The sequence below is a fragment of the Crassostrea angulata genome, chromosome 3, assembly GCF_025612915.1.
Source record: "Crassostrea angulata isolate pt1a10 chromosome 3, ASM2561291v2, whole genome shotgun sequence".
NCBI lineage: Eukaryota > Metazoa > Mollusca > Bivalvia > Ostreida > Ostreidae > Magallana > Magallana angulata.
The window spans coordinates 35,745,709-35,771,945 of record NC_069113.1 but is presented as its reverse complement, the minus strand read 5'-3'; the positions used below and the strand labels follow the sequence as shown (position 1 = coordinate 35,771,945).

Here is a 26,237-nt window from a genome sequence, read left to right as displayed (position 1 = left end):
GAATCCCCAGAACTCCACCACTTTTCGGAGTCTCCGAGCTTTTCGAAATCAAATGTGATTGTGCGTGTTTTGCATATCAAAGAAAAATAAAATTGTAATTAAATGTCGCAACGATCAAGTTGATGAACTTCAAGGTTTAAAGAAAAAAACCAGAATTAACTACAACCAGTTCAAACTATTTTATTTGAAATCGGTGATCTCTTTTTCCTGGGCGCATGCACACAAATACCGACTTGTTTGTCGAATACACCTCATTTTTATAGAAGTCAATGCAAAAGATGGAACATGAAAAAAGGACATTTATTGAAAGATGATAACAATACATGATGAAAAAAATAGAGACATTTACTTCAAACATTAATTCACCCTGATATATATATATATATAAGAAAATACATCCGGTCTCATTAAGAAAAAAATTGAATTTATACCTGTAATGTTTATACATGACAAGTTTTTAGAATATACATGTATACCTGAATTTATTTATAATGATATAGAATTTTAATATCGACAATCATTCATGTTAAATTAACATTTCTTATGGCACTTCTGTATAAGGAACATTTTTTTAAGCAACATTTTTCTAAACAAAAAATTCAAAGTACACTCGATCACTCTACCCCCATTAACTAACAGTTTTAACATGCAGGTATTCCCAGTCTTGCACGAATATTGCTGGATGGACGGATTGGCTTTTTGAGGTTAAAATACAGAGTATTCATGAATAGATTAAATGATTCCGCTTTCAACATAGCGGTTTTGCAATCAGCTGGCATTTCCAATATTATTCAACAATTGGTTAAAATATATTTTTAAAAGAACCGCAAATTACACAAATACCGTGTTAAAATTGTCTCACACAACATCATTAAAATCTTAAGGTTTTAATGGGGGATATATAGGAACATAGTTAGTATGCAATAAAAAGTTGGATATTTTGACTATTTTAACCACTTTAAAACCAAAGATATGTTCTACTGGTATTGAAGTACATGTTTATATTGAATTATTTATTTTTTGTTTAACTTGGTCTTTGTACTGAAAATCAGACAAATATTTAAGTTAGTGACTTTTTAAATGCAATCATGTATATAGCCACAGTATCAAAACACTTCATATCAAAGCATAAAGGTGACGCAAGGGTCTACATGTATTTGATTTTGCGGTCTCTGGATGCATTCCAGCAAGTTGTAAGTATTAAAAAAAATCTTGTTATTTAACGCATGATAAAAATAGAGAATTTCAATGATATGTATTTAATCTGCTGGATTTTATCTTCAATTTCTCTTTTAATTCTGAGTATAAGCATATCCAATATAAACAGACCTCTTCACTGAAACTATACTCTATTTACACAAATACATTTATTGCTTATAGCTAGACGTTATCACAGTTCTGAACGAATATCAACTGGCTTATACACAGAGTTCTATATACATTTTTTTCGATGCAGGTTTCTTAAATATATGACAAATCAGCTGTTACAGACACCATTATAAAATCAGTACCCAGCTTGCGAAAACCATATCACAACAGGTAAATATATCTATTTTAAGCAACAGGTACTTTCCGTTCAAACACGTGTTGGCATAATAATGGGAAAAGACGCTTTACATCTTTAAAACTGACGTACATGTATGCAAATAGTACTGCAAACTAAATGCATAGCCATGTACAATTCAAAGCAAATCTAGTACTAATCAGTCATGTGGATTTAATTGTGTTATTTCTCTAAATTAAAATACTAGTAAGTAGAAAACAATAAACCTAAGGTTAGGGTGCAATGTGTCTTCGAAAACCAATGTCATTTGGTCTCTTGGCTTGCAAAGAAGCATTGTTACAATATATAACGACAACGACAACTATAAATGTAAATATACATAATTGTTAAAGCAATATGAGCTGTATTTTTTAGAATTTTATTTTGCTGCAAAAACCTGCTAGTATGATAAGTCTGTATATATATAACTTAAACTTTTATAGATTTGAAAAAAATCATTAATTTTTGTCAAAGGAAATATTTCTAAGGAATATATATTTATTAGCAAATACATTTTTGTACAGGACGACAATAATTCAATTTTGCTCCAAATAAGGCTTCTTAACGACCTTTTCCACAAAAATATGGCTAACAGAAATTTAAAAACCATGATATCTTTATCATTTTAGTAGAAAAGAACATATTAGTAAAAAAAAATTCAACATGACGAATGTAGCTCATATCGCTTTAAAGTTTCATTTCATTTTACCAAGTATGTTGACATTCAAAGCTGTATTAATTACTAAGAAGAGTTCAAGCAAAAAGTAATGGCACCAATCCAAGCCCTATGCCACTTTAGTCATTATGATATTTCAACATGGTTGATCATTGAAATCCAGACTGGATTTTGATTTCCATAGCTCTTGGTATCGGTTAGAAGTAGGTGGCACATTCTGGATCTCAACAGGTTTGACCATGCTTAGACTTGCCCAGCTTCCCTTTAGTGCACTGGCTTCTCGTTCTAGACGTCTAAATCGATTTCTGTACATGTAAAATGTTAGATTATTAATGAGAAAAAATTATTGTAACATCTCTCTAAATTTAAGTAATGTTTCATAAAAAATAACATAACTGATTAATCTACAAGAGCAAAAAGACGTTTAAAAACTTCATCATCACTTGCCTTTTTATCTGTTTACACACTAAAATACCAACAACTGCGGCAGACACAATAAGGGTCAATGCTGCTAAAACTGCAGCTATGATAGGTAGAACACTGTTGTTTTCTGTAAAAGCAAACATTTAACTTACAATAAGAGATGCATATTCTTTTGAAGTACTGTAGCTAAATAGGTTATGCCTTACGAGATAGGATGAATAATTGCTTAACTGTTATTCCCTTTTAAAAAAAAGAAATTTCAAATATCAGAATTCCAAATACAATAACATCTAGTCTTGTTAACCATTGCCTTGTTTTCACGAGCCATGTTTTAGATGTTTACCTTTACGTTTCTTGGGAGGTGATGCAGTCGATGGTTCCGTTACTGTATTTGCAAGACCGGAAGTAGACCCAGGAGACGTAGGTGGCGTAGTGGACGTGGATGACGTCATGGTAACAGTCCTAGAGGTACTGTTTTCTGTTTCATACATATAAGTATGCCAGATCAAACAAATGATTATGCAAGAAACGAACATTTTTAAAAGAAAGATACCCACTCCAATTTAACATTTAAATTTGATTTGTTACATGAGTAAATGGAAGGAAAAAATACAGATGCATAAAACAACCCAAAGCAAAATAGCGTTTTCAGATAGATTTTATATTGTTTTTCTTCTCCTTTATGCTTTTAAATCTAAAGAAGATTCATTGTGATACCATATAACTGTTCGTTAACATCTATCAAAGGTTAGTATAAAGAAAATGTTCGCGATAACCGAAATTAGTGAAAAAACATAAAACGATTATCATACTTTGTAAAGTAACGTTCTTTGATTCCAATAATTGCTTTACCTGAGCAATCCGTAATATTCTGACTTCCTTCATATTTCGTGGTCAGGCCGCCGGGACAAGACTTACATGAGGGCTGACCAGATTCATCTTCATAGGTACCGATAGAGCATGCCACACATACCCCAGATTCTGAATATGTACCTGGCGGACAATCAACTGTAAGAAGATAAGGTAAACAATGTTATAACGCCAGGAATTAAGATGACATAACAATGAATATATATTCAAACATATTTATTTATATGACTATATTTAGTATGATTTAGTAAAAAAAAAAATGACATGTTTATTAGCTTTCAGAATTGAAATGCAATCCTGTTTGGGTTTCAAATAAATTTGAACAAGAACAAGAAATAGCGAGTTATAAATTCTTACTGCACAAAGCTTCGCTTCTTCCTTGACCAGGGGAACACTCTACCAAAGAATCTGTGGTCACCGCCGTCGATGTGTACTGAGTGCCACTGATCTCAAACTGTAGAATACTGTGAGTACTATTGATCTGTATTGCCGAAGCCTCTAAACTGGAAATACCCACCAGCAAATCATATAAGGGTTGGCTTACTGGAATAAAATAAAAACAAATCAAAACCTAAATTGAGATAAATGGTACAAATATCATATGGATTCTACCTTATCTACTAGTTCAGAATAAGACAAAAAACACACTAACCGCTCTGAGAATTTTCATATGCTTCTAAATCAAGATTGTCGCCCGAGGTCAGAGTCTGGGTAAGAGTGATTGTTTGTGATGACGCGGATCTTCGGCGCCTCCCCGAAGCAGAACAACCTGCAATCCACAAACAATGATATATTTTCTTCATCAGAAGTAATTTATTTGTAAGAATCTAGCTCTGAATTAAATGAATCATTGATGTACCTGGTGTGGATACAGTGATTGAACAAGAACCGTTCACAGAACATGGTAAAGAGGATTCCAAGTTGGTCGTTAGTTTGGAGGATGCCAGGGCGGCATCTATACAGGGAATTCCAGGTGTGTACTGGACAGAGGAAACAACGGAAATACTTCTAGGAGAATTTGCACCTGTAGATAAGTTACAATTCACCTCTCTTTTGAATAAACATCAATACTTTCATTCAATGTTGTTTAAAAAATCATAAATAATGCTAGCAGCTTACGTCCACAAGAAGGTGGCACCCCATTCCATGTGTATGAGGTGTTAGGGCCACACACGTACACTGATAGTGGTTTTTTATCCGCTGGGAATGCATATCCTGGACGACAGGATACTAAGCAAACTTCATGACCATCAGAAAAAGTTGTGCAATTTGCTTTGTTCCCAAAACCCTTTCTCAAAGGTAGACAACCTTCAACAGACATTAATTGATTTTTAATTATTCGTTACAGTTTTTATGCGGCTGATTGTATGCGTTTTGTTTTCTCTGTTCGTACATGAACAACTTACTTGGACACGTGTCCGTGTTACAAAACACTGTTTCATTAGCACCAGTTGAATCACAAGGTAAACCATCGGGATCAGGCTTCGGGCTATTGCATAGCCGGAATCGTGATTTGATACCACCACCACAAGAAGCAGAACATTCAGAAAATGATGTCCATGGGCTCCAACCGCCATTTACTTAACAAATAAAATGATTGTTTACTATACAAAGCAAACAAGAAAATGAATTAAACCTTTTGAAAAAACAACATTTTTCTCCCTTGTAAAAATAAAAATAAAATACCTATTTGAAATTGACATTGGTCTCCTTTATACCCAATCAGACACGTGCATGAAAAATTGCCCGCCGAGTTAAAACATGTTCCATTGTTTTTACAAGGACCGTCTTTGCAATAATCAGGCTCATTTTGACATCTTTCACCAGAGTAGCCATTATTGCATTGACATTTGTATGCATTCACTTTGTCTACACATGTGTGTCCGTTGCATGGATTAGGATCACATTGATTGATATCTTTAAAAATTAGATAACATGAATTAAACATTTCATCACAAAGTACCAAATAATTTCAATAAAGAGTTTAAAAATTCTTTTACATACTGTCACAGACACTGGGAGACAAAAATGTTGTGGTTGGTTGAACTTGTGACAAATTTGCAATGGTATCCATTGAAATAAAGGCACTTTGTCTAAAGATATGGCATGAGCTGGAAAAAGTGGCAACTTCAGCTCCAGATAACGTTGTAAATTCAACATGGTATCCACTAATAGTGTATCCTGCATAATGTCAAACATATTATACAATTATAACCTTTTGATGAGGTCAGTACATGGTTTTATAGACCTGATGAGATTTTGAGCGAGGACGAATTCCGAGGTTGATATATTCTAATCATGTCTATAATGACCGATATCAAAACGCTTTAATTGTTTTATCATAATGAGTCAAAAACTAATTCTCTTCAAGCGTATACATGTAACAGTAAAGTTTTAAGTTCAAAATGTATAAGCGTCAATTTTGCTATTATGACGTCAAAATGTCTCACATGCCAAAACCAGTGTTTTGACATGAAAATGTGTTTATAGTATGGTGACATTCATAAATTTTCTATTTTTATGATAGTAAGGTTCATAACAAAATTAATAGCATGACCATGTTACAGCAATCGACCAATCATATACTTGGGGACAATTTGATTTTATAATAAAATAGCTTATGATACAAATGTGGTACATTTACATGACATGGAGATTGTATCGTTTTAGTTTTTACCTGAGATGGATTCTTCATTTAGTATTATGGACATTCTTGAAGTTGGAGTTATCAGGGAAGATGCCGAAGACACCAAACCAGAGACTGAGGAGGAAAAAACTTGGGTTCCGTCTACATAAACGACGGCGGTCTGACTACCAGAATCTAGTTGTATTGTAACATGTGACCAAGTCTCTCTTGGTAGAATAACTCCTGTAGACATTGACTGGCTACAATCAGGTTAAAAATGAAATTCAATGTATAGTTTAAAAAATACCCACTATTACAGATAGAAAAAATTGAAAGATCTCAAAATAAGAAAAAAAATCATTGTTAAGGTTAATGTACCTATTGATTTCAATGAATAAAGAATCAAGGTATTGAAATTCAATTTTGACGGATGATGATTCAATAAGAAGTAGGGTAAAATTCGCCATGGTCTTTGGGAGAGCAATCCAAGAAGACACAGAAAGTGTATTTTGATTAGTTGTTGGTGGATCAAAATATATCTGCTGTTGAGCCTCTGTAAATTGTATATCAAAGTCTGTAAATAAAAGAATTGTATGAAAAAGATTTTTGGAGGATCGATGAATCAGAATACCTAGCATAATTAAAATGTTATGACAAAAACAATGTTCATTGATTATGATAAAATAAGTACATGAGCAGTTGGTTGTATCAGTAGCTCCAGAATAAGCCGTCGTTTTTCCGAATGGGCATGACATACACGATGTCGACATCTCGTCACTTGTGTAAAAGGACCTGGGACATAAATGGCACGGATCCAATCCAGTTTTGGAAAATTGACCTGGACTGCATTTTTCTGATTGAACAAATATTGTGTTGAAAAAAATTAAGTTAGTTTCATGGTTTTAGTTCTTAACGTAAAAAAAAATCCATGCAACTTTAATAAATGAATGAGTGAAGGAAGAACAATATAAAGACGACTTACTGAGGCAGTCTGTGCTATTTATTGTCCCTGTATTTTCTGTCGATGTTCCGGGTGGACATGAAGAACACGCGAGATCATATGGACTTTCTTTGTATGTTCCCACTGGACAGTCTCTGCAATGAGGTTTCATTGGATCTGATGTATCCAGAAATGAACCCTCTGAGCAAGGAACTACCAAAAAAATATCATAAGCTTTGATGAATGCTAGTATGCCAGTACAAAAAACAGAGGACGCATGATAAAATAATTTTGAAAGTAAATTTAAATACGAACTTTTTAATGCACGAAATATTTATATATTTATGAAATTGACTCATAACCAGTGTATTCAAAGTTTACATGAAAATGTTAAAAGAATTTAAAAAGGATAATATAGGACAATCAAGATGTTTCTTACCACATGCAAGCGAAGACCAACGAACAAACGTTCCTTGGGGACAATCTGGATCGCTGTATCCCAATGCAAAACTACTAATGTCAGGACTCAAGCCGCTGACAGTCAAATTTCCAGCTGTCGCAGACGATTTCATTACTTCAAATACTTTCTTCTGGACTTCCTCAAGAAAATAAAACGTTGAGCCACCGGTAGAGTTGAAATCGTACCAGGTTGTCGCTAGTTTAAATTCGACTCTTATTTCGTGTGTACTTCTTTTGGACAGAACGTGTTCCATAACAGAATTGATATCTCTTCTCTTTTTGCCACTCACTGGACCGCAAGTAACTTCTGTATTATTTACATTGCAGTCAATTTGTGAGGGACACACTCCATTCCAGCCCTGGGACTCAAGGTCCTGCATCTGTTTAATGAAATTGTTTTTAATCTCCACAAGGACAGTGGGATCGTTGCAGTCTCCAGCATAATAAAATAATTCACCCAGGACAGTTGTCATTCCTGGTCGAAGGAGTTCTACAATTATATTCCTTGATAATGCATCTATCATTAGGTTAATATGCTAAATTGATTTTTCATAAAATAAACAAATTTTGCATACGTGTACACCCTGGAACTGTATTTGATGGAGTGTATTCCCCTGATGATTCAGAGCAGGTGAATAAACCCGTGAAAGGAACTCCATTTGAACCTACTGTACCAAATGGGATGTCATACTGTTTAGAGCATTGCATCTGACACTGCATCCCAAACAACCACGTTGCACACGACATGGCTCCATTTTCAGGCGCAGGAAGTCTATCACAAGGGTTTTCTGCAAGTGTCCAAAAGTTTAAAAAATACATAATTTTAAGCTGATAAATTCATAAAAGGGAAAATAAAAGAATACGTCTTACTCAAGCAGTAAGGTTGAAACTCTCCTATATCCCAATATCCACGTGGTGGAGTAAAGCTGTCGTTTCTCTCACAAGTGATTGTTTCATTGCCAATCAATGGAAAGCTACCCATACACTTAAGCTGGCATGTAGAGCCATACGTGTAGCCATCTGGACATTGATAGAAAAGATACTTGTCCGCAATCAGAGGTGGATCACAACGAATTTCTACAATGTAGTTTATTCTGTTGTTACACTAAGTGCAGTTTGTAAAAAAAGGGAAAGAAATAATCGATGAATTGATAAAAATACCTTCAACATTGACAAAGAAAATGCACTCGGGAGATTGGTTGCCGTTTGCATCAATGGCTTTATATCGTATTTCTGTCAGACCTAGTTGAAAACTGGATCCCGGAGCAGCTCCCTTTGTTTGGGAAACTGTTACTGGTCCAGAGTTGTCTGTTGCCGTTGGCGTTTGCCATGTTACTGAGGCAGTTTGACTCATCTTATCCGTATAGGCGTATATTGTTTGAGGACAATTCAATATTTCAGGTGCCTCATCATCTAATTATAAATTTCAAGTATGCAAAATTATATCTTTTTTAGTTATCTTTTTGACATAAAAGTAGGCAAAGAAATGGTGTGCTACTTGTGGAATGTGAAAACAGCATTAGCAACTAATGGAATGGTTGATACGAACAATAAATAATCATAAAAAGTATGAAAATCCCAGAAGTTACGATATGTATTTAGTCAAGGTGTGCAATAAGATAGATCGAAAATACAGTGTAGGATGAAAATTAATTACCCTCACAATCTGGGAGATTTGTAGACCATGTCTTATCTTCTTGACATGTAGAAAATATGATTCCAGAAGATAAACTATACCCACTTTCACACTGAGTCACACAAGAACTGTCATACTTATGGTTGCTGTGGGTGCACACTGGTGATCCATTGTCCACATCAAGTTCTGTTGCATTAATAGGGCATGTGATGGCTGTAAACAAAAAGAATATTTTCTATGCAACTGTATATAACAACAAAAAATGCTTCCATCGGTTTTTTTTCCTACAAAACAGTTATAATATCAGAAATAAAAATAAAACATAAAGAAAAAAATGTTACATACACCAAATTAGTGTGACTATGTTATCAATAAAAATAATTTTAAAGAAATTGATATCATCAAGTGTTTCAACCTGCACAAGATGGGACAGCCTTGTCTAAAGTTGGTTTGTTGTCGCTAGATTTGTCACACATGATTTGATAGGGTACAGATGATGGTTGGGGTTCCATTTCGTAGCCTTCAAAACATCCGACTGTACATTTTGATCCGTACATGAACTCTGATTTGTCACATCGAACGTACCCATGCAATGGCCACTGAATAGGGTCACAGGTCAAAACTAGATGTAAAAACTTATGAGCTTCATCACTTGTAAATAATCTGCAGTATGAATTAATTGATTATATTGTTATTAGAAATCAAACTACTTTTACCAGTTATTTTGAATGAAAAGGAGCAGTATGTGTTAGCCCCTGTTTTGTCGGAGGCAGTGTATACAATTGTGTGAGAACCTCTGCCAAATTGCGTCCCTGGAGCACCTCCTTGAACCAAATTAGCTCTGAAAAGAAGTCAACAATAAACGATAAACAAAATACCTTCTTGTGCATCGAACATATCTGAGAAAATTTGGGAATAGTTTTATTTAATATTTTATAGTAATTATGATTGTCTGTCTTTCTATTTGATGAGTACTTCCTTGTTCATTAAAGTTGATGGTGTGTACAACTAGGTACCCTTGTACATGAATTCCTGATCAAAACAGAATAAATATCAGATAATCGTAAAAAAAAAAATGTAATCCCGTCTGGTGATGGTATATTTATTGTTCATTGAAGTAGTATCATTATTTGTTGAGAAGGTATTTAACCGTTTATAACCTATATAACCTCGAAGCAACATGACACAACTTTACTGCATGTTGCCATGCATGAACATTTCTGTACTTATTAAAAAGTAATAAATTGTTATATTATTTGATTGAAACCAAGGAATAGGTACTATTTTATAATTTAATCAATTGAAAACTCTTTGAATTAACAACGTACGCTATAGATCCGTCCTCAGGGTCACTAGCGGCAGGAGGGTTCCACGTCACAGTGGCTGTTGTTGTCCCCAGGTCTGCAAAGTATTCCTCATTAGCTGGACCGACGCAGGATGAAAAAGATGGCGGCTGATTCGGTTTCTCTTCTGTAGTTACATATATTATCTCAAAATTAAATTATTTTATCAACGGCTTAAATCGTCTTTGATTAGTAATAATTAACTAACGATGAATTATTTGGTGTTTTTTTTGGTCGCAACATTTCTGTTTTACAAAAGCCTGTTAAATGCACTTTTTTTTTATACCACTTCAATATGACATGCTTCAATAAATTACACGGTCATATTCTTCTCTGGTTATTAAGAGCATATAGTTAAGTACCTTCACAGAAAAATATACAGAGAATTCCTCCAACAACTCCCCCTATAGCTGTTCCAATAGCGGTTCCCTTAGGTCCAAAGATTGAACCTATTGCACCTCCAATGGAGGATCCTTGCCCAAATCCGTTTACAAAGTTGTCGAACTCTGAACTCCTTTTAGTTATGTGATGTGGACTATAAACTACCAACTCCTGATCTACAAAGCATTTCAAATTTGTTATGTAAACTATTTAAAACTTGGTATATTTATTCTCACTTAGGAAATGCATTTCTTTACAAAGATTTAAATCACCTTTTTTAGGAGTTAAAGATCTTGGACCAACCAATTCCAATGACGTGTTGCTATTTCGGACAACATTTGAACTATTTCCGATCTATAAAGGATTCAAGGATTTAAGATCAGTTCTATGTAAGAATCAATGATTTATAAAAGGGCCTGGCCACGCATAGTAAACAATTTACTTTAAATCATATGCATGGACACACCTAGGTGTAAAACGCAAAATACACTAATGGTTGGGTGCTGGGGGTAACCAACCGAGGCTAAAGATGGAAAAATAGCAAAACTTCCCTAACTTTACCTATTAGGTTTTGTCCACTAATGTAAACTATCAAAAACATTAAAAAAATCTTCGTTCTCTTGTCAATTCTTATTTCATAGAAGAAAACGGATGGGGAAAGTAATACTTTTGAAATGTTACAATGGAAACCGTTTGAAATTTTTGAAATTGGTCTTTTGTATTTTGTATAAGTTGAAATGGTAATTATTTATTTATGTTTTTATATCCTTATCGATGTCCATGCAATATACATTTTATTTATGAAAATTGAGACCGGTTGCTATGGCAACAAGCCAAGATATGATTTTTATATGCTGTAATTCCTGATTTTAGAAATTTTTAGCAATGTTTTTGTTGGAACTTGTAGAAATATGCCTTAGTTTTTATTATATTCATTTAAAAATGTTGTTTTGAAGAGTTGTTGCTAAGGAAATTAAAGTTGCGGTGAAAATCACACAGAAATCTCACTTTTTAAAAAGTCCATAGCAACGGCAATATTTTTATAGCAAATGCCAGATTTATTGAAGTTGATTTTAAGAACAGGACACACTTGATATTTTCTGACCCATTGATACACGTTATCTATACTTTTGATACTTTATCTATGCGTGGCCACCGAATTTTGATTCTTACATAGAATTGATCTTAAATCAGATCAATTCATTCTTAATTTTAATATGCTTTAAAACGTATAAAATCTCAAAAGTTTAGTAGAATATAATTTCGTTAAGAAAGATTAGGAAAAGAAAGAAAAAAGATTACCCCCAAATTGTAATGAACAGTGAATCCGAATATATTCAACAAAAGAAACGCTTGGAAAATAAGGTTCATTGTCGAGATGATTTTCTCTTTCTGAAAATGTATATGTAAAAATACAAATCCTATTTTTTTTATCAACGATAATAAAAATATAGACCTTAACAATTTTGATTAACAAAAAATGTATTAGTAGAAAGTAAAAAAATAAAAATAAAAATCCTAAATATCTTAAATTTTATATATAGTTAAAAAAAATCATGTAAATGATATTTGATTTATAAAATAAATGTTATTATTCTCTAACCTTGTCAGTGCGCGTTATCCGTACATTATTGCAACTAGTTTACGAACAAGCTTTCGCTTCCTTTTAAATCTTTTGGAAAACCCAACCAAAGATTTTTTGGAATTTTTATTGTAGCACTATATATATAGCATACGTTTTTTCGTCATTTAAATACCCGTGTTCGTTCTTTCTAAAAATAAGGCCTACTCAGTAATAAATGCAACGTCCGATGAATTAATAGTTTATGGAACATATATAAAAAAGAAAAAAGAAAAATTGAAATTAATGATATATAAATATATTCAATACGTTGATAAATGAAGGAATCGACAAACAAAATCAGACAGACGTAAGAATAAGTTTTATTAGAATTATCTAACACGAGGGCGCAAAATTAATGAATTCTTAATACTAATTCATTAAAAAACATAATATCTGTGACCAAAATTAAACTGGTAGACATCAGTTTTTGTCAAGAGTTTTTAATGCGGTAGGTGGAGATGAAGTGGCGGAGTAAATTAAAAAAAAAAAATCAATAATTTAACGGTAAATATACCGACTTTCATTTCAGTAGAAGTAGATATTTAATTTCTTGCTACTTTTCGAAAGATCTCGTACTTTAATCGATTCAATATGAACTTTTAAAAGGTCTTAAAAAAGTTGTGGAAGTAAATGCATGGCCTTTAACGACATTGAATTTAAATAAAGTAGGAAGTAAATACCTCTTAAGACCTCTACTTGGAAAACGCCTTATTAGTGTACACTAAAAATAAATACTAGAAAAAATAAAAACATGTCACTCATCTTCTTCAAAACTTTGCGCTAAGGATGTTTGTAACCCGATTACCCGTGCTTCCATCTTTGATAATTCTTCTTAAAATGGAGAATGTTTCAATATATATATAATAAAAGTAAATACATATTATTTTTTGTTTAATTGTATTACTATATACTCGACAATGTTCCGTGTCCTATGTTTGTACTCCTCAAACATTATGGATTGTTACAATATAGCATGTTGCAGTATTAATCAGCGATTTAATCATACGGATAAGTCATCTATTATTATCTCTCTTAGTGTAATTCATGTATTTATACTACGTAGAAATATCATCCCCAGTGAAAATAACAACAATAGCTAAATTCGGGATATAACGCGAATCAAAGAGAATCTCTTATTTGAACATTTTATCTGTTGTATTTCTGCAATCGCTAGAATTTAATATGAAACGCTCTGAAAGAACTACATTTGATGTGTCAGATATCCGACACCCCCTTTTAACCAACATTTAAATAGTTTCGTATCAAAATCAATCTTCATAAAACATTATAAAGAATAATCTTGATGTTAATCATCATTAACAAATAACTGTTCATCCATGAGGTCACTAAAATAAGTTAATTTCCACAATTTTGTAAATATTATGTAAAGTCATAGGAAGAAATAGTAGCCCTTTATTTGTATGTTATTATTTATTTAGGGTTACAACTTTAACCAAACGCAAACGCCAATGTGATTCAACTATCTTCAACCTTTAACCTTCAGTCTTTAAAGCTCTCTATAGAACTTTAATTTTGGGGGCGGGAAATGCATAATACTGCATGTAGTCCTTTACAAATAAATCATTAAGCAGATTTAACCATTTATCTGTATGCACACAGGGTAAACATATTTATTACTATAACAATCATAACATGTAACGCAATCTACCAACAAATCAATCATAAAATTCATAATGCAAAAATAACGTTATGTATAGATTTGCAAAAACATAACAAATTTGAACGACTTCAACCAATGTAGACGGAAAAAATTTCAAAATATAATAGAAACAACATTTTCCAATTCAATATAAAAATCAGGAGTAAATGAGGTCTTGTGTTACATATAATTTTATTCATTATTCTTCATGTTTCATATATTTGGTTCATGAAACTCGCATCCTTTGATGGCAACATAAATACTATAATACGACCTGACTTTTTTGTGCTGAATTAAATAAAAGAAACCCATTTATTGTTGTCCTTGTGCTGTTCACTTCTCTTGATATGATTGTTTAATTTTCATAGAATTTTGACACTTTTGACACACCATTTACATCATGTAAAACCATGGAAAATTTTAAACACAAAAAGTTCGATTTTTATCCAGCCGTTTCAATATCTCAACATGGTTGATCACTAAAACTTAAAATAGATTTCGATTTCCTAAGATCTTTGTAAACATTTGATGTTGGAGGTACAGTCCGTACCACATTGGGGTTAACCATATTCAGACTGGCCCAGCTTCCCTTGAGAGTACTGTGCTCACGGCTTAGACGTCTAAATCGTAATCTTTAAAGCAAAAAAATAAAAATAAATAAAAATGTTAAGAAGATACATCAATTTAGAACTGATTAAAAAAATGTAATTCTGTTTTTCTTCCTTAAACTAAAAATAAAAAACCTTCATAAGCTTTTACCTTTTTATCTTTTTAAATATTATGAAACCAACAATTGCAACAAACAACACAAGAGTCAAAACAGCTATAACTCCAATGACAATAGGCATAACGTCAGGGTTATCTGTAAAAATATTCATAACATTTTTTCAAACGTGTATAATATACAGAAGTCATCACACTAAACAAGATAAGTATGACTAAGCATAGAGAGAAATAAAAATAATTATATAAAAAAACCCAATCTGCATCCTTTATATGGATAAAAAGAAATATTGAAAATAAATCGTTTAACGCACTCGCTGTTAAATGCATTTATTTAGAGTTCCGATGCTGATAACGAGTTCAATATTTGCTCCGCCCCCGTTGAACAACGATTATATAAACTCTATTTAAAAGACTCATATTTTTAAATTGTGAATAAAATTATATGATAATATTCGAAATATTTAAAATAAGGTAAATGTAACCAATACTAGGGCAGGTGAGTTACTGCTTGATTAAAAATTACTTTTCTGCTTTTTGGATGTTGAGAAAGGAGATGCAGACGGACTCGTGGATGTTTTCGTCACTGAAGTCGAAGGAAGGGAGGAAGACGTTGAAGACAAAGGTGATGTCGAGGTAACAGTTGAAGAATTATCATTTTCTGTAAGAGAATAAAACTGTTCAATCAACAATTAACCAAAGCAACATTAGTGAAAAATTCAAATACAAGCTAATGGACTTTAATCAATTACTCATACTAATGATCTCACGGTTTACAAATAGCTTTGATATAACTTTTAAGACATTTTGCCAGCAGCCATACACATGATACAGGCTCTAGTTGTATTTTTTTTAAATATCCAGAGATAAAGACATGCACGTTACTAAAATCATGCAAGTGAGAAACATTTAACTCTTTCTTTTTAATGTTTGATCGTTGTCTAAAATAAGAATAATGCTTTTCTATTGAATTAAAGTTTTTTTTTCAAAAGGTATAAATCAAATGTCATCGATGATATGTCAAAAGCAAACGTTTTCAATACACGTAAACATGACACAAAACAAAATACACAAATGCACGTTTAGTTTAAAATAATCACAAAACTGTCCTACCTGAGCAATCAGTCATATTCTGACTTCCTTCATGTTTCGTGGTCAGACCGCTAGGACAAGATTTACATGAGGACTGACCAGATTCATCTTGATAGGTACCGACAGAACACGCCACACACACTCCAGATTCTGAATATGTACCCGGCGGACAATCAACTGGAATTTTAAGCAATCTTAAAAACTCACTGTATACATATCGTCTAAGTAGACTGGTTGGTAAACATATTAATCATCAGATCTACCCCAAAAATCTAAGATATAGTGTTAAGCTATAAACAATTTTTAAATAAAGAAAAAATCTACATATTTTATAATAATTTTTACGACATGAATGGGTTCGCGACCCCCCCCCCCCCTTAAAAAAAATTAGAATATTGCGAAAATAACCAAGTATACAAATGGTACATAAATGGTGATGTTTACTATACATTATTTTGTTTAAAGCTGACATGAGTTCATCAATACGCAATATTTCCTTTTTAACTCTGATTACCGCTATATTAGTTGTCAATTTCTATTGTTTTACTCGATCATCTCTTCTCACCCCAAGGCCGAGAGCACAATTCATGCTTCACTGCATTAATGTATTTCATTCACTCGAGTGGACGGAAAGATTTATAGAAACGAATTTTGAACAAGAAGAATATGACCCACTGCACTAGTAAGGAATATCAAATGAAATAAGAAACAAAACGGACTGAAATCCAGGCACACATACTTCAAAAATCCTAGATCATTATAGAACGTTTTCCTCTATCGAACTGTTATGGCATCGCACATGCGCAATCCACACACTGTAGGAAATCGTGCAGTGACAACATGGACTTTTGAAAACGGAGTGTTTTCTAGAAACTTATAAAAACGATGTTACGTTGTGACTTTCTTAGATTTACTATTACTTATCTACTTTATGCCTGCCTGCTCACTTCTATACTATTACATACAAAACTCAACTCTTTCGTAAAGAATAAAACAGGTCTGGAGTGTACAATAATATGTAAGCGTCGTGCACTCTGCATGAACAACACACGCGTTCGATGTGCACACTTTCAGTGCAAGATAATACAGATACCTTGCAAATTCTTTCAAAGAATAAACCTCTTTTGTTTTGATTGTAGTTTACCTTATTCTTTTTTGACTAAATAAATATATTTCTACAACATGTAGTTCTATCATTTAGAAGTCTGTGCAACCTGAATGCCTTGATCGGAAAGCAAGCGATCGAAACTAATATGTCGATTATATGTTTTTATGGGTTCATGTCAGCTTTAAATATCACAGTTAAACACATAACAACATTTGATCGGTACAGTGGTCCATTCAATAAACAATTTAGTGGAATGTTGTATTTGTAACTTTAGGATTCAAAATATTACGTTTTCCAAATTAAGATAAAATAATCTGAAATCTGCTTAGTACGGGCACTTAATTGGGATTGTAGCACTGTATTTAACATGGATATATTTTTTTTTTTAGAATTTAGCTTTTATTCTTGAAATACAAATATTAAATCCAAAAGCAATTTTAAGACAAGTAATGTAAAAAAGGGTATTTTATTCTAATGAGGGCATGTACAATTTTACAATGTTTTGATAAAAAAAAATCCGCGGTTTTAAACTTGAATAAGGACGAAAAGATTAAGGTAACTTTAAGTTCTTACTGCAAAATGCTTTGTTTCTTCCTTGACCAGCGGAACACTCTACCAAAGAATTTGTGGTCACAGCTGTCGATGAGTACTGAGTGCCACTGATCTCAAACTGTAGAATACTGTGATTACTATTGATCTGGATTGCCGAAGCCTCTAAACTGGAAATACCCACCAGCAAATCATATAAGGGTTGGCTGACTGGAATAAAATACAAATGGGCTAGCATATTGTAGTGATTCTGAGTAAAAGACAAGCACATTACCTAATTAGAACTTACCATTCTGTGATTTTTCAAAAGCCTCCAGATCTAGATTGTCGCCCGAGGTCAAAGTTTGAGTAAGAGTGATGGTTTGTGATGACGCGGATCTTCGGCGCCGTCCAGTAACTGAACAACCTGTAATTCACAAACAATGATATTTTATTTTTCGTTATACAATCATAAAATGGTTTTTGTATATGTTGAAAATTAAATCAAACGTTAATGTACCTGGTGTTGATACATTGATGGAACAAGAACCGTTTACAGAGCATGGCAAAGAAGATTCCAAGTTAGTTTTCAGTTGGGATGACGCTATCACAGCGTCTACACAGGGAATCCCGGGTGTGTACTGAACAGCGGAAACAATAGAAATACTTTTTGGAGAATTTGCACCTGTTAAAGAGAAGGGAGTCTTCTTATATATTGATAACCAATATTTCAGATAACTGCAATTTTAACGCAATGTCTGTCTTCTTTGATAACTTACGTCCACAAGACGGTGGATTTCCGTTCCATGTGTAGGAGGTGTTAGGACCACATACGTATACTGGAAGTGGTTTATGGTCTTCTGAAAACGCATATCCATGACGACAGGACACTAAACAAACTTTATGACCGTCAGAAAAAGTTGAACAATTAACACTGTTCCCAAATCCCTTTTTCAATGGAAGACAACCTTAAATTGAATTTAAAAAATATATCTATAAATATTGTACACGAAATTTTATTTATTTCTATGTTTTCAAAATGTCTAACGTAGACTACTTACTTGGACACGTGTCCGTGTTGCAAAACACTGTTTCATTAGCACCAGTTGAATCACAAGGTAAACCATCGGGATCGGGCTTCGGGCTATTGCATAGCCGTAATCGTGATTTGATACCACCACCACAAGAAGCAGAACATTCAGAAAATGATGTCCATGGGCTCCAACCGCCATTTACTTAACGATTAAAACAATTGATTTCAAAATAAAACAAACTCTGTGTTTGATTATATTTCTGAGAGAAAATAAAGTTTTATAAGGGTAAGAATTAAAAAAAAAATTTAACAGAAGTACCTATTTGAAATTGACACCGGTCTCCTTTATACCCAATCTGGCACGTGCAAGAAAAATTGCCTGCTGAGTTAAAACATGTTCCATTGTTTTGACAGGGACTGTTTTTACAATAATCGGGCTCAATTTGACACCTTTCTCCAGAGTATCCGTCTTTGCATTGACATTTGTAAGCATTCACCTTGTCTACACATGTGTGTCCGTTGCATGGATTCGAATCACATCGATTGATATCTTTTAAAAGAAAAAAAGAGATTTATAAGAATTTTACCACTCATGATACATTAGTATTCATAAGGAAATTAGCAATTCTATTACATACTGTCACAGATACTAGGAGATAGAAATGTTGTTGTTGGTTGAACTTGTGACAAATTTGCAATGGTATCCATTGAAAAAAAGGCATTCTGTCTATATGTATGGCATGCGTTGGAAAGAGTGGCAACCTCAGTATCAGATAAAGTTGTGAATTCCACATGGTATCCAGAAATGATGTATCCTGTTAAAGGCAAACTGTGGTGTCTTTCATATGATCAGCGGAACGATTTATGGTAGAAAAACTGTATATTTTATGTTAAAAGACATAGAAAACGTAACTCTCTTAGTTTTACCTGATAAGGATTCTTCATTTAGCATTATAGACATTCTTGAAGATCGAGTTGTCAGGGAAGATGACAAAGGTATTGAACCAGAGACCGAGGAGGAAAAGACTCGAGTTCCGTCAACATAAACGACGACGGTTTGACTATTAGAATCTAGTTGAATTGTAACATGTGACCAAGTCTCTCTTGGTAGAGTAACTCCTGTAGACATTGACTGGCTACAATCATAGTAAAATCCCCCCATGTGTCTTTTATATTGAAATTCATTGTGAAGTGTAAATATAGAAAGAAACAACAATATGTTGTACAAAATGTTATAAAATACATTGAGCGTGTTAACGTACCGATTGATTTGAACGAATAAAGAATCATGGTATTGAAATTCAATTTTGACAAATGATGATTCAGTACGAAGAAGGGAAAAATTCGCCATGGTCTTTGGGAGAGCAATCCAAGTAGACACAGAAAGTTGTTTTTGATTAGTTGTTGGTGCATCAAAATAAATCTGTTGTTGGGCCTTCGTAAATTGTACATCAAAGTCTGTAAAACAAAGACTTTGGGTGAGAGAAAGTTTTTTTGAAAGAAAATAATTAATGATATTTCCTAGCATGTGAATTAAATTATTGATGAAAGATCAATATTGATTATTATAAAATAAGTACATGAGCAGTTGGTTGTATTAGTAGCTCCAGAATAGGCCGTCGTTTTTCCGAATGGGCATGACATACACGATGTCGACATCTCGTCACTTGTGTAAAAGGACCGTGGACACAAATGGCACGGTTCCAATCCAGTTTTGGAAAACTCACCCGGAGCGCACTTCTCTGGAAAAAAAAATTTGTTTGAATTAACCAAACAATCCCTGCTACACAATGTTATCATTAAAAAATATGTAAGGTGATTTTACCGTTTTAGTTATCAGCTTTAGATTTTTTGTTCTTGATAAAAAATAGAACAAATTGACCAAAATAATCACTTAGACAGTTGGTGGTATTCATTGACCCAGGTTTTTCCGTTGATGTTCCGGGTGGACAAGAAGTACACGTGAGATCATCTGGACTTTCTTTGTATGTTCCCACCGGACAGTCTCTGCATCGGGGATTCACTGGATCTGATGTATCCAGAAATGAACCCTCTGAGCAAGGAACTACAAGAAGTTTTGTATTAAGGAATATACCAGAATCATGATTGAACCTTACTTAATGTTTATACAAGGTATTAATATGCTTCAGGTATTTATATTATTAAGATCCCTGAAAGTTTGAATTAAAAAAAAATATTCTTGCACTATAAGCAAAGTTTTAATCATACAAAATATTCTATTTTCCTATAACACACCCATCTGTAAAGAATTGAAGTTAAAAAGCGTAACAGATTTTCTTACCACATGTAAGCGTGGACCAACGAATGATATTCCCCACAGGACAATCTGGATCGCTGTATCCCAATGCAAAACTACTAATGTCAGGACTCAAGCCGCTAACAGTTAAATTTCCAGCTGTCGCAGACGATTTCATTACTTCAAATAATTTTTTCTGGACTTCCTCAAGAAAATAAAACGTTGAGCCACCGGTAGAGTTGAAATCGTACCAGGTTGTCGCCAGTTTCACTTCAACTCTTATTTCATGTGTACTTCTTTTGGACAGAACGTGTTCCAAAACAAAATTGACATCTCTTTTCCTTCTTTTGCCACTCACTGGACCACACGTTACTTCTGTATTATTTACATTGCAGTCAATTTGTGAGGGACACACTCCATTCCAGCCTTGGGACTCAAGGCGCTGCATCTGTTTAATGAAGTTGTTTTTAATCTCCACAAGGACAGTGGGATCGTTGCAGTCCCCAGTATAATAAAAGAATTCACCAAGGACAGTTGTCATTCTTGGTCGACGAAGTTCTGCAATTATATATCAAGCAAATGCATCTAAGGTTTGATTAAATTGCTAAATTAATTTTATTTAATATTCTTTATACATAAAAATTGCATACGTGTACATCCGGGAACTGTATTTGATGGAGTGTATTCTCCCAGTGATTCAGAGCAGGTAAATTGGCCCGTGAAAGGAGCTCCATTTGAGCCCACTGTTCCATACGGGATATCATATTGACCAGAACATTGCATCTGACACTGCATCCCAAACATCCACGTTGCGCATGACATGGCTCCATTTTCGGGCGCCGGAAGCGTATCGCAAGGGTTTTCTGAAAGATTTCAAAACAAGATTGATAGTTTATAAAGTAGAATATACATATTTTTAGCCGATAAAAATCTAATAAAGGAAAAAAAGAATGCGGCTTACTTGAGCAGTATGGTTGTAACTCTCCCATATCCCAATATCCACGTGGTGGAGTAAAGCTGTCGTTTCTTTCACAAGTGATTGTTTCATTGCCAATCAATGGAAAGCTACCCATACACTTCAGCTGGCATGTAGAGCCATACATGTAGCCATCCGGACATTGATAGAAAAGATACTTATCCGCAATCAGAGGTGGATCACAAACAATCTCTACAATGTTGTATATGCTGTTATAACACAAGGGCAGTTTGTAAAAAAAGAAAGAAGTAATCGATGAATTGATAAAAATACCTTCAACATTTACGAAGAAAATGCACTCGGGAGATTGGTTGCCATTTGCATCAATGGCTTTGTATCGTATTTCTGTCAGTCCTAGTTGAAAACTGGATCCCGGAGCAGCTCCCTTTGTTTGGGAAACTGTTACTGTTCCAGAGTTGTCTGTTGCCGTTGGCGTTTGCCATGTTACTGAGGCGGTTTGACTCATCTTATCCGTATAGGCGTATATTGTTTGAGGACAATTCAATATTTCTGGTGCCTCATCATCTAATTATAAATTTCAAGAATGCTAAATTATTTTTTTTTGATAAGCTTTTTTGCATGGAAGTATGCAATGAAATGATGTGCAAATAATACTATATTCAGTATAGTACAAGGTATGCAATAAGACAGGTCGTAAATTTATACAGTTTGGGATAAAAATTAACTACCTTCACAATCTGGGAGATTTGTAGACCATGTCTTATCTTCTTTACATGTAGAAAATATGATTCCAGAAGATAAACTATATCCACTTTCACACTGAGTCACACAAGAACTGTCATACTTATGGTTGCTGTGAGTACACACTGGCGATCCATTGTCTACATCAAGTTCTGTTGCATTAGTAGGGCATGTGATAGCTGTAAACAAAAAGAATAATTTCTACGCAACTGTATGGAGCAGCATTTGATAGTATCAATGTATGTTTCCCTTTGTTTTTACAAAACAGTTATAATATAGTTATAATATCAGACATTATAATAAAACATAAAAAATGTTACATACACCAAATTAGTGTTGCCATAATTCTTCTGTGTGATTATGTTCCCAATAAAAATCGATTTTAAAGAAATATGATATCAAGTGTTTCAACCTGCACAAGATGGGGCAGCCTTGTCTAAAGTTGGTTTGTTGTCGCTAGATTTGTCACACATGATTTGGTATGGAACAGATGATGGTAGGGGTTCCATTTCGTAGCCTTCAAAACATCCGACTGTACATTTTGATCCATACATAAACTCCGATCTGTCACATCGAACGTACCCATGTAATGGCCACTGGATAGGGTCACAGGTCAAAACTAGAAGTAAATATCTGAATTTCATCATTTACGAAAAGGGTCTTAACTTTTAGTTTATTGAATAAATTGAATTTATTGATAAAATTTAACAATACACCAATTACTTTCAAAAATAATTGTAGTCACCTGTTATTCTGAATGAAAAATAACAGTATGTTGTGGCCCCTTTTCTGTCGGAGGCGGTGTATATAATTGTGTGGGAACCTCTGCCAAACAGCGTTCCTGAAGCACCACCTTGAACCTGATGGGCCCTAAAACAGACGAAAAGAGAAAGAATCCTTTAACTATTGTATTTTTCACACTTATAATAAAAACTCATATCGGGATCGTAAAAAGGTGAATCATAGCACTACAGTTTGATTACTTGCGCCAACTAGATATACACTTATTTTAATTCATTCATGTATAATATTATATATATTTTTTTACAAACTTGGTACCTCGTTACGTAAAATTAATGACTGATATTAGAAACATACGTATACATACGTTAAAGATCCGTCCTCAGGGTCGCTAGCGGTGGGGGTGTTCCACGTCACAGTGGCTGTTAATGTCCCTAGGTCTGCAATGTATTCCTCATTAGCTGGACCGACGCAGGATGAAAAAGACGGGGGCCGATTCGGTTTCTCTTCTGTAGTAACATATTTCATTTCAAAATTAGATGGGTTCATTATCGGTAGAAAAATCGTCTTTGATAGGTTATAATTACATGTAATTAACGATGAAATATTTTTACCCAACGTTAATGTTTTACAAAAGCCTAGCCTGTTACATGTTAATACAATATTTATACCAATTTGCAGTCAATACATTACACCTATTTCTGTTCTCGAGACTAACAACACAATTTTACGCCAAGTACCTTTGCAGAAAAATGCACAGAGAATTCCTCCAACAACTCCCCCTATAGCTGCTCCAATAACGGTTCCCGTAGGTCCAAAGATTGAGCCTATTTTACCTCCAAGTGATGCTCCTGGCCCAAATCCCTTTACAAATTTGTCGAAACCTGAACTCCTTTTGGTTATGTGATGTGGACTATTAACTATTAAATTCTGATCTAAAATGCATGTTAAATTGTCCATGTGAATGATTTAAAACCGTCTATATTTATTCTGACTTGTGATGTTGACTGAAAAAAATTCAATAACAAACTTTAAATCACCTTTTTTAGGAGTAAAAGATCTTCGGCCAACCAATTCCAATGACATGTTACTTTTTTGGTCAACATTTGGACTATTTTCAATCTAAAAAGATTTAAAAAAGCTCAATTCATTTTAAATTGTGACATGTATTAAAACGTATTATAACTCAAAAGTTTATTAGAATATGATTTAGTTTAAATAGATTGGGAAAAGAAATAAAAAAAAATACCCTCAATTGGTAAAGAGCCGTAAATCCGAATAGATTCAACACAAGAAACGCTTGGAAAATAAGGTTCATTGTCGAGCTATGATTTCCTCTGAAATGTCATATGTTAAAATGTGTTTACACATGTATTTTAAATGTTAATGAAACAAACACCTTGTTTATACATGAATAACAAAACAAAAGAAACAGGATTTAAAAGATAAAGAAAAAAATGTTGTACAACGTTTAGATGCTTGAATGTTGGTTGGAATGGAAAAAAGGTGCAAAAGCAATTCTGCTTACATTATTAAATGATATTATGTTTGATTTATATTTCACTATGTTTTGAAAAAGAAAATGCAAAACAGGGGAAGAAAAAACCCTACAAACTAATTAACAATTAGATTTTTTTCTTCTAAAAACTGTATGAAAAGAACAAGAAATATTTATACATAATACCGTTAAAAACTTTTGATCTTCACAAAATGAAAATTGATTCATTTATTACAGAAATTTTGAGATAATAAATTCTAACCTTTTTCCGGCGTGTTATACACTCAACGTCCTGGTTGCAATTGATATTGATCAGGCCTTTTAAATACTTATGTATGAACGATAAACAAATCAATTAGTTCAAGGGAATTTAAATTCTCAGTACACTTCTACAGCGGGTTTCCTAATCATTTAAATATAGACATTGCTTCCGTACGTTCATATTGATTGATAAATATTACATGCAAAGTATTCAAATACATATAATTATTTTTATTGATATAACGTTTGAATACAATAAATAGAGAATGCAAAAATTATGATTTCAATATTACATGTACATGAATGGTTAAAAAAAAATAATCATGAAAAAATTTATCATTAGAAATAAAGACAGCCGTATAAATAAACCATTGAAAGAAAAGACAAAATAATGTGTAAATTTATGATCAATTAAGTGATCTTGATTTATCATGATAGAAATGCTAGATTGACTGGAGTAGGGCATCCTTAGAGGATTGATCAAGTACAATATACTTGTACCATGTAAGTTGAAATCTCGGTGATCTTTTTAACATTGTATATTTATTGTATTTATTTCTGATAAAGCCAGACCAACTAAAAGCATGCACATAGCCATGTTTTATTGTACATAACAATATAAGTGTAGTAGTAATATAATATAAGTCGGCACGTAAATCATCTTAACACGTTAAACAAATTAACACATTAGTTTCGTATAAAGTAAAACGTGGGCAATATTGTTCTGATAAAAATAACGCACTTTTATAGTTTTTAAAAAACTCTGATTTTTTATTTATGAACCATCTTATAGATACAAACTTTTACTCAGCCCACAATGTTAGTATTGACGGTCGGAGGGGAAGTAGTCTGATCTTGCTTAGGGTCTCAAAAAGTTCTTGGAAAAAAAGATCAATTTTCATGTTAGCTGACGTAAGCATTTAAATCTATTATACTTCATAAAAAGTCTCGTACTCTTTGGGAAAATTCAAATAACGGAGAACTTTCTGTGTTGATATGAACTATTTAAAGGTTTAATGTTTTTGAAACACCGATCCCAGGAGCATTGCCAAACCAAAGCAACTAGGAAGTGGGGAACAAAAATTCCCTTTTAATAACCCCAACTTTATCCATTGGACAATATTCTAAAGACTTTAA

At 33.3% G+C, this 26,237-nt stretch overlaps 1 protein-coding gene across 1 annotated transcript; it reads right to left on the bottom strand.

Moving 5' to 3' along the window:
• Window positions 1-164: 164 nt before the first annotated feature.
• Window positions 165-25,157, bottom strand: LOC128176060 (uncharacterized). Its single transcript, XM_052842098.1, has 50 exons — window positions 25,102-25,157; window positions 24,591-24,678; window positions 24,382-24,463; window positions 24,082-24,276; window positions 23,709-23,850; window positions 23,346-23,470; window positions 23,013-23,219; window positions 22,588-22,779; window positions 22,172-22,423; window positions 21,884-22,090; window positions 21,573-21,785; window positions 20,968-21,480; window positions 20,560-20,730; window positions 20,246-20,407; window positions 19,928-20,123; window positions 19,593-19,801; window positions 19,304-19,480; window positions 18,985-19,215; window positions 18,694-18,867; window positions 18,412-18,600; window positions 18,153-18,317; window positions 17,943-18,059; window positions 17,678-17,863; window positions 16,018-16,173; window positions 15,431-15,565; window positions 14,941-15,043; window positions 14,662-14,813; window positions 10,502-10,574; window positions 9,890-10,014; window positions 9,589-9,795; window positions 9,195-9,386; window positions 8,699-8,950; window positions 8,408-8,614; window positions 8,113-8,325; window positions 7,518-8,027; window positions 7,121-7,291; window positions 6,830-6,991; window positions 6,517-6,712; window positions 6,190-6,398; window positions 5,517-5,693; window positions 5,199-5,429; window positions 4,919-5,092; window positions 4,632-4,820; window positions 4,372-4,536; window positions 4,165-4,281; window positions 3,870-4,055; window positions 3,495-3,650; window positions 2,986-3,120; window positions 2,667-2,769; window positions 165-2,524 (listed from the first exon to the last, which is right to left on the bottom strand). The coding sequence occupies exons 2-50, from the start codon at window positions 24,657-24,659 to the stop codon at window positions 2,356-2,358; spliced, it is 9,039 nt and encodes a 3,012-aa protein (XP_052698058.1). The 5' UTR covers window positions 24,660-24,678; window positions 25,102-25,157; the 3' UTR covers window positions 165-2,355.
• Window positions 25,158-26,237: the final 1,080 nt, after the last annotated feature.